This window comes from Nannobrachium achirus (genome assembly GCF_963921795.1).
Source record: "Nannobrachium achirus genome assembly, chromosome: 6".
NCBI classification, from domain to species: domain Eukaryota; kingdom Metazoa; phylum Chordata; class Actinopteri; order Myctophiformes; family Myctophidae; genus Nannobrachium; species Nannobrachium achirus.
This window is the reverse complement of record NC_137815.1, coordinates 73624760-73634839: the sequence shown is the minus strand read 5'-3', so window position 1 is coordinate 73634839 and position 10080 is coordinate 73624760. Positions and strand designations below refer to the sequence as shown.

General features: G+C 43.8%; 1 protein-coding gene across 1 annotated transcript in view; it reads left to right on the top strand.

Annotated features, from left to right (window-relative positions):
- Positions 1–659: 659 nt before the first annotated feature.
- Positions 660–10080, top strand: part of kiaa1328 (KIAA1328 ortholog) — a gene marked incomplete at its 3' end in the record, with an annotated part of 65094 nt that continues 55673 nt past the window's right edge. Inside the window, 3 exon segments of the mRNA XM_080728388.1 lie at positions 660–692; positions 4777–5084; positions 5456–5556. Coding sequence (XP_080584514.1) covers positions 4944–5084; positions 5456–5556 — 242 coding nt within the window. The 5' untranslated portion in view covers positions 660–692; positions 4777–4943.

Sequence of the window (10080 nt, the reverse complement as noted above, 5' to 3'; positions counted from 1 at the left end):
ATGACATAATTTTGCCGGGAAAAACAGCTCCGGTCACGGCCACCAGGGCTCAGTATAACACATATAAAGAAAAGGCTTTGGGAGCTGAAATTAACAGAGTGGGTGTTCTAAAACTTTAGCGATTTAATAATTAGGACAATTTTAAGATTTATTTTATTAAAAAAGTTACATAGTATAACTTTAAGGCCACATGGTTGGGAAACGAGTCTGGGGCGACTTTGAAAGAGGGAGAGTTTTCTGGTATTCGGGTCGAGGGATAGGCATGACCCCCGTCACGCAAGTTGGTACTCTGTCGAGAACGCTGCTTGCTCATTGACTAAAGGCCGGCCCAGCCAACAGGATATGGCTACATACGGTATACCCACCCACATACATCTTCACCCAGCCAGGCACCCACTGAGCACAGACAGCTATCATCAGTTCATCACCTTACATGCGCGCTCTGCTGGCGCAAGTAACTAGTCCAACGCATATAATATGTCCAACGTCGCTTATAATAAGCGAACATGGCAACGCTGCTCACAACCCCGTCAGCCAATAGAATGATAGAATGACGGGCCAATCGTCTCCTCGCATATGAACCAATGGGCGGGCCCGCTTGGCTCGTGCAGGGAGCGGCGGTTCGTTTGTTGTTGGTTTCAACATGGCGGCGACGAGGAGGGAAGAGCAGGAGATTTGTTGGATTAATGACGGTATTAATTATTTATTGAATTATTATTACTTGAAGGAAACACAGCGTGTTTGTGTAGAGGACACTCAGTGTTGTGTTGTTGTAGGTGTCATGTAGTTGTGTGTCCTGCTGCCTGCAGAGGGAGTTTATAGGATGTGTGTTTGTGTGTTTGTTGTGTGGAGAAAGTTGTCTCCACGACCACCACGTCCCCCCAGGCAGAGAGGGAACAACATAACAACAGCTTTTAAAAGTCACTGTCATTGTTCTGTCATCGTTGTCAGTGGTGGAAAAAGTACTCACAGTCTTTCAGTGTTGTAAAAAGTACTCACATTTTATACTGAAGTAAAAGTATCAATACTGCACTGTAGAAATAGTCTGTTACAAGTAAAAGTCCGGAATTCAAAATGTACTTGAGTAAAAGTACGAAATGTTGGCATCAAAATGTACTTAAAGTACCAAAAGTAAAAGTACAAAATGTTTGAAAATAGCAGATCTACAAGCTCACAAGTTGTGAGCTTGTAGATCGGCTATTTTCAAATAGCCACAGTATAAAATAAGGCTAAAGTGGTCTATGTATGTTTTATAATATTAGAATTTATATCTGCAAAGTAACTAGTAACTAAAGTTTTCAAATAATTATAGTGGAGTAAACGTACAATATTTGGATCAGAGATTAGTGGAGTAGAAGTAAAAGTACTGAAAACTGTTAATACTCAAGTAAAGTACAAATGCCTCAAAACTGTACTTAAGTACAGTACTTAAGTACATGTACTTAGTTACTTTACACCACTGGGACCACCACACCCCCCCAGGCAGCGAGGGAACAGTACTTAAGTACATGTACTTAGTTACTTTACACCACTGGGACCACACGTCCCCCCAGCAGAGAGGGAACAGTACTTAAGTACATGTACTTAGTTACTTTACACCACTGGGACCACCACGTGGGAACAACACAACAACAGCTTTTAAAAGTCACTGTCATTGTTCTGTCATCGTTGTTGTCAGTGGTGGAAAAAGTACTCACAGTCTTTACTTAAAAGTAAAAGTATCAATACTGCAACGTAGATGTACTCTGTTACAAGTAAAAGTCTGGAATTCAAAATGTATACTTGAACAAAAGTATGAAAGTATTGGCATAAAAAGTACTGCGACACGTTGTGAGCTTGTAGATCGGCTGTTTTCAAGTATCCTAGGTATACAATAAGGCTAAAGTGGTTAATGTATGTTTTATAATATTATAATTTATACCTGCAAAGTAACTTGTAAAAGTTCTCAAAAAATGGAGTGAAAGTTCAATATTTGGATCCAAGATGTAGGCTAATGGAGTAGAAGTGAAAGTACCCCGCCCATGTGCGCGACCTCGACCCTAGGGCATCTTACTGGTAGATCTGTTATGCTTAAAACTTGAAGATTTGTGCAAATCTTTGAATATACATATTTTTTTAAAGCAATTTTTTTTACTCAAATCATTACTTGCGGATTGCGGGAGACCTTGGCATGGAAAAAGTTTGAGAGCCACTGATTTAATCCATGGTTTAAACAAACAGTCGTGAAGAGGCGTTTTGTTTGTTCAGCCCTGTGAGATCCTGAGGGGAAAATAAAACAAAACTCTTGCCGTCTCTTCTTGGCGGTGACCTTGTCGTGACACCGACCGCAGGTGCTTTGCCTGTCCTGGTTTTGTCACAGAAATGTGGGTGGCATTTGGTATTTGGGAGCTCAGGGAAATCACAGCGTTTCTCCACGGACACGGTGAACCCGTTTGAACTAAAATCCAACATGATGTGATTGGACAGCTGACAGGTTCATCACCCCGTTGGGCAGGGGCGTCACACCAAATTCTGGGCCCTGGGTACAAGGATTCACTGCGGGCCCCCCATGAATGTTAACTATTGAAAAATAGCAGATCTACAAGCTGCGAGCTTGTAGATCTGCTATTTTTGAAAAATCGTGAAAATGTGTGCAAGAAACCTATATGTTTCCATGTCAGTGGTGCTCAAACTGTTTCATGTCAAGGACCCTCAAGATGATATGTATTTGAGCACAGACCACCCATCTCAAAATGTTTAGTTCCAGGGACCCCCCCCCCCCCCCCCCCCAGAAGCAAAATTTGAGTTACAAATATTTGCTCATAAAAATACATATTCAAAGATTTGCACACATTTTCACGACTTTTCAAAAATAGCAGATCTACAAGCTTGCAGCGCGGCACTCGGTGCCGCGCTGTGAGCTTGTATATCTGCTATTTTTCAATAGCTAAAGTTACTAGGGCCCCTCCACCGTGGGCCCTAGTAACTCAGTCCCACTCCCCCCCCCCCTTGTGACGCCCCTGCACCTTGGGCTGAGAGCTTCAATCTTTCCTCCCTCTGTTTCTTCTCCTGTCCACACGGCGTCGGACGGGGAGCAGCAGCCTGTGGTGTTTGTCCCTGGTAAATGTCAAGACGTTCTTTAAGGGCTCTCTGCTCTCACTCTGACACTTTTTCTCCCTTTCCATTTTTTTACACTGTAAAAAAATAAATAAAGAAGAAATCCTCTCAGAGTTAAATTAACTGAGGATTTCTTACTGCACCAGTGGTTCTCAGCCTTTTCAGGCCGCGACCCCCAAAATAATCATATTTGAACTAAGAGTTGAGGCATTACATTTTTTATAACACGGTTCTATTGTGAAAATAGCAGATCTACATGCCCACAACGCCTCGCAAAACACGAGGCGTTGTGAGCGTGTAGATCGGCTATTTTCACAATTTCCGCCTCTAATACTTGACAATTTAACCAATGTGTTTAATTTGTCATTTTAAGAGGTACTAAAACATCCTTAAATTGTCACTTTAGAAATGTGCAGATACCCTCTATACCAGGGGTCAGCAACCTTTTTGAATATGAAGTGCCATGTTTTTATTTTCTAGACAGTCAGTGTGCCACGTCAACATACATTTGAATGGCACCGCTTCACAATTCAGACATATTTTGATTGTCAGGACATTGTTATAAGGATCATAGCGACTCAGACCTACCGGTATCTCTCTGACTCCCTCCCCAGTCAGAGTTCACAATTTTAATGAATGTAGAATTGTGTGCAGGCTGTAATTTCCTGCGAATTAGGTGACTTAATTTAATTGACTTTAAAATAAAAAAAATCTCTCTCTCACTTCTGCCAGTGTGCCAGTGATGATCGCCCTCCCCTGTGCCAATGTTGGCACCCGTGCCTACCCCTGCTCTTTACGCTTAAACTTTATATTGGTTTGTTTACTGTTGATTGAGAAAACAAAGTTGCACATTAAGTTAATCATCTGGGGACCCCCCACAGGTTGAGAACCACTGTACTACACTGTTTTCCCAAACAGTGTGGTCGTGAAACCAATTTTAAGGGGGAGTAAAAACATTCCTCTTTCTTCGTTTCCTACTTTTAATAAAGAAAACGATTATATTTCATAATATTAAACCAAAAACAACCAAAAAAAAAAAAGCGATTCAAATTGTTTTCAAATAATATTTGATACAAAATAAAGTATAAGAAGTAGTGAAAATAGCAGATCTACAAGAGCTATTTTCACTCGTTTGGGTCCTGGGCAAGCGTCTAATTTCTCCTTTGGGTCTTGAGCTAAAAAAGGTTGGGGATTTCAAAGTGGGTGACGGGCCACCCTGGGGTGCTGTGACGGCAGTCCAGGGGTGGAAAAAAAATATTTAGTATCATTTTAAACTAAAATGGCTATTATCTCAACGTTTTCCTCGCAACATAATCACTAAAATGTCATCACTGTCGGTCAATTTCCAAGTTTCAAATGTGTACGTCTTTTGGTAAAGCAAAGCCCTGCTTCATCATACAAGACTGTCGCACAACAGTAGTGAAAACAGCCGATCTACAAGCACACAACGCCTCGCACCGCGAGGCGTTGTGTGCTTGTAGATCTGCTGTTTTCACTAGTTTAAATAATTTTTAAAATGATAAATACAATACTGGCTTTCAAGCAGTTCCAAGGGGCACACTTGACCCTTCTCAGGGGCACACCAAAGGTCCCCAGGCACAGTGGTTGAGAACCCCTGGTCTACACCACCACTCATCTGAAGACGATTCCTTCTCTGTTGTTTCTCTGTTACTGTCTCAGGACTGGAGTCCAGGGGGGTAAAGTTCCAGAGCCGGTCCACCAGTGTAAGAAGAAGAAGCGGTAACAACAGACACGGCGCTGGCGGCCGGGCTGACGTCCCCACGGTGGCCCACGGTGGCCGGGCTGACGTCCCCACGGTGGCCCACGGTGACAGGAAGCGTCTCCAGATGCAGAGCGGTTCCTCTGGTACCAAGGAGGACAGAACACTGAGCGGTTCCTCTGGTACCAAGGAGGACAGAACACTGAGCCACCTGAACACTGCTGCTGCAGACATGGAGGAACACAGCAACTGTAACCTCACATCACAGGTATTGACATGTATTGACTATACTTGTACTGTTCTTGGAGTCATTTTAAATCTGCAGAACTATGCCCCTGGTACAGCCTGATGTAAGGCCTGTCCATACTGTCTCCGACCACCAAACCTTTCGTCAGAGAGTTCCGACTTCCCAACGTGCAGCTCTAATTAGGGATAATGCTTTCCAGAAGTGACGTCATTTTGTAGTTGAACCGGAACTTTCCGACGAAAGGTTTGGTGGTCGGAGATAGTATGGACAGGCCTTTATATGCCTGACTCTATAACTCACAGAAATATGTCAACCATCATCTCTGCATTGGTCTCATGAGTGCTTCTTTTAAATACCCTCCTCTTATTATGTGTCGTTGTCTTCTCCTTTAGGGAATCTGTGATCTCAGCCAAGCTAAGAGCCAGGCCTCTCTGAAGGACCTCTGTCCTGAAGATAAGAGACGCATTGCTAACCTCATCCAGGAACTGGCCAGGTAAGGGAATTGATGACCGTATCATATTCACGCAGTGTGTGTTATATATACCGTATCATATATACCGTATCATATTCACGCAGTGTGTGTTATATATACCGTATCATATATACCGTATCATATTCACGCAGTGTGTGTTATATATACCGTATCATATATACCGTATCATATTCACGCAGTGTGTGTTATATATACCGTATCATATATACCGTATCATATTCACGCAGTGTGTGTTATATATACCGTATCATATATACCGTATCATATTCACGCAGTGTGTGTTATATATACCGTATCATATATACCGTATCATATTCACGCAGTGTGTGTTATATATACCGTATCATATATACCGTATCATATTCACACAGTGTGTGTTATATATACCGTATCATATATACCGTATCATATTCACACAGTGTGTGTTATATATACCGTATCATATATACCGTATCATATTCACGCTGTGTTTTCAGTATTGCCCAAGACAGAAAAAAAGGAAAAGAAAAACATGCCATCTCCGGTTTACTTCCCATATCTGTGTGAAGCAGGTGACCGTAAGCAGTAGGGGCGTAACGATACATTTTAACAACGATACGATACACATCACGATACATGGTTAACGATACGATACATGGACGATATTGGTTCATTCATGGCGATACGATACGATTCGATTCAGTGATTTAAAATCGATATAGTAACTGTTTATCTGTGTAAAACGTGTAAAACATCTATTATTATGAAGTAAATGCTGTGATTATCTAGCAAATACATGGACATTATATTTCAACACATACTGTATGGACAAACCCACCTTAGATAGATAGATACCTTTATTATCCCAAGGGGGAAATTCAGTTGTCCAGTAGTAGCACAGCAGTATACAGAACACAGAAATTACACACATTTATCGATAGACCAAGTGGTAAGTAGACCCCTCTTTTAAATTTTTCCTCTTAAAATTGCCAAATACAAGGCACAAATACTTAGTTTCCATTGTAAAACGATTTGATACCAATTACTGCATTTTAAAACAATACAATATGATACAAAGCCAAAGCAGTACAATATTTTGCTTTTGCAAACGATATAGTAGATCATTGCAAAATATAGATTTTCGATTCAGTTACTATATCGTCACACCCCTAGTAAGCAGGTTGAAGTCTATTATTTCCAATCCTCAGTGTGATCGTGAACCCAGCTTCTGAACCATTCTTTAGCCCCACTGGTCACTGAACCATTCTTTAGCCCCACTGGTCACTGAACCATTCTTTAGCCCCACTGGTCACTGAACCATTCTTTAGGCCCACTGGTCACTGAACCATTCTTTAGGCCCACTGGTCACTGAACCATTCTTTAGCCCCACTGGTCACTGAACCATTCTTTAGCCCCACTGGTCACTGAACCATTCTTTAGGCCCACTGGTCACTGAACCATTCTTTAGCCCTACTGGTCACTGAACCATTCTTTAGCCCCGCTGGTCACTGAACCATTCTTTAGGCCCACTGGTCACTGAACCATTCTTTAGCCCCACTGGTCACTGAACCATTCTTTAGCCCCGCTGGTCACTGAACCATTCTTTAGGCCCACTGGTCACTGAACCATTCTTTAGCCCCACTGGTCACTGAACCATTCTTTAGCCCCACTGGTCACTGAACCATTCTTTAGGCCCACTGGTCACTGAACCATTCTTTAGGCCCACTGGTCACTGAACCATTCTTTAGGCCCACTGGTCACTGAACCATTCTTTAGCCCCACTGGTCACTGAACCATTCTTTAGGCCCACTGGTCACTGAACCATTCTTTAGCCCCACTGGTCACTGAACCATTCTTTAGCCCCGCTGGTCACTGAACCATTCTTTAGGCCCACTGGTCACTGAACCATTCTTTAGCCCCACTGGTCACTGAACCATTCTTTAGCCCCGCTGGTCACTGAACCATTCTTTAGGCCCACTGGTCACTGAACCATTCTTTAGCCCCACTGGTCACTGAACCATTCTTTAGCCCCACTGGTCACTGAACCATTCTTTAGCCCTACTGGTCACTGAACCATTCTTTAGCCCTACTGGTCACTGAACCATTCTTTAGCCCCACTGGTCACTGAACCATTCTTTAGCCCTACTGGTCACTGAACCATTCTTTAGCCCCACTGGTCACTGAACCATTCTTTAGCCCTACTGGTCACTGAACCATTCTTTAGCCCCACTGGTCACTGATCCATTCTTTAGCCCTACTGGTCACTGAACCATTCTTTAGCCCCACTGGTCACTGAACCATTCTTTAGCCCCACTGGTCACTGAACCATTCTTTAGCCCCACTGGTCACTGAACCATTCTTTAGCCCCACTGGTCACTGAACCATTCTTTAGCCCCACTGGTCACTGAACCATTCTTTAGCCCCACTGGTCACTGAACCATTCTTTAGCCCTACTGGTCACTGAACCATTCTTTAGCTCCACTGGTCACTGAACCATTCTTTAGCCCCACTGGTCACTGAACCATTCTTTAGCTCCACTGGTCACTGAACCATTCTTTAGCTCCACTGGTCACTGAACCATTCTTTAGCCCCACTGGTCACTGAACCATTCTTTAGCCCTACTGGTCACTGAACCATTCTTTAGCCCCACTGGTCACTGAACCATTCTTTAGCTCCACTGGTCACTGAACCATTCTTTAGCCCTACTGGTCACTGAACCATTCTTTAGCCCCACTGGTCACTGAACCATTCTTTAGCCCTACTGGTCACTGAACCATTCTTTAGCTCCACTGGTCACTGAACCATTCTTTAGCCCCACTGGTCACTGAACCATTCTTTAGCTCCACTGGTCACTGAACCATTCTTTAGCCCCACTGGTCACTGAACCATTCTTTAGCCCCACTGGTCACTGAACCATTCTTTAGCTCCACTGGTCACTGAACCATTCTTTAGCCCTACTGGTCACTGAACCATTCTTTAGCCCCACTGGTCACTGAACCATTCTTTAGCTCCACTGGTCACTGAACCATTCTTTAGCCCCACTGGTCACTGAACCATTCTTTAGCCCCACTGGTCACTGAACCATTCTTTAGCCCCACTGGTCACTGAACCATTCTTTAGCCCCACTGGTCACTGAACCATTCTTTAGCCCCACTGGTCACTGAACCATTCTTTAGCTCCACTGGTCACTGAACCATTCTTTAGCCCTACTGGTCACTGAACCATTCTTTAGCCCCACTGGTCACTGAACCATTCTTTAGCTCCACTGGTCACTGAACCATTCTTTAGCCCCACTGGTCACTGAACCATTCTTTAGCCCCACTGGTCACTGAACCATTCTTTAGCTCCACTGGTCACTGAACCATTCTTTAGCCCTACTGGTCACTGAACCATTCTTTAGCCCTACTGGTCACTGAACCATTCTTTAGCTCCACTGGTCACTGAACCATTCTTTAGCCCTACTGGTCACTGAACCATTCTTTAGCTCCACTGGTCACTGAACCATTCTTTAGCTCCACTGGTCACTGAACCATTCTTTAGCCCTACTGGTCACTGAACCATTCTTTAGCCCCACTGGTCACTGAACCATTCTTTAGCCCCACTGGTCACTGAACCATTCTTTAGCTCCACTGGTCACTGAACCATTCTTTAGCTCCACTGGTCACTGAACCATTCTTTAGCCCTACTGGTCACTGAACCATTCTTTAGCTCCACTGGTCACTGAACCATTCTTTAGCTCCACTGGTCACTGAACCATTCTTTAGCCCCACTGGTCACTGAACCATTCTTTAGCCCCACTGGTCACTGAACCATTCTTTAGCTCCACTGGTCACTGAACCATTCTTTAGCTCCACTGGTCACTGAACCATTCTTTAGCTCCACTGGTCACTGAACCATTCTTTAGCTCCACTGGTCACTGAACCATTCTTTAGCCCCACTGGTCACTGAACCATTCTTTAGCCCTACTGGTCACTGAACCATTCTTTAGCTCCACTGGTCACTGAACCATTCTTTAGCCCCACTGGTCACTGAACCATTCTTTAGCCCTACTGGTCACTGAACCATTCTTTAGCTCCACTGGTCACTGAACCATTCTTTAGCCCTACTGGTCACTGAACCATTCTTTAGCCCTACTGGTCACTGAACCATTCTTTAGCCCTACTGGTCACTGAACCATTCTTTAGCCCTACTGGTCACTGAACCATTCTTTAGCTCCACTGGTCACTGAACCATTCTTTAGCCCTACTGGTCACTGAACCATTCTTTAGCCCCACTGGTCACTGAACCATTCTTTAGCTCCACTGGTCACTGAACCATTCTTTAGCCCCACTGGTCACTGAACCATTCTTTAGCCCTACGGGTCACTGAACCATTCTTTAGCCCCACTGGTCACTGAACCATTCTTTAGCCCTACTGGTCACTGAACCATTCTTTAGCTCCACTGGTCACTGAACCATTCTTTAGCCCTACTGGTCACTGAACCATTCTTTAGCCCCACTGGTCACTGAACCATTCTTTAGCTCCACTGGTCACTGAACCATTCTT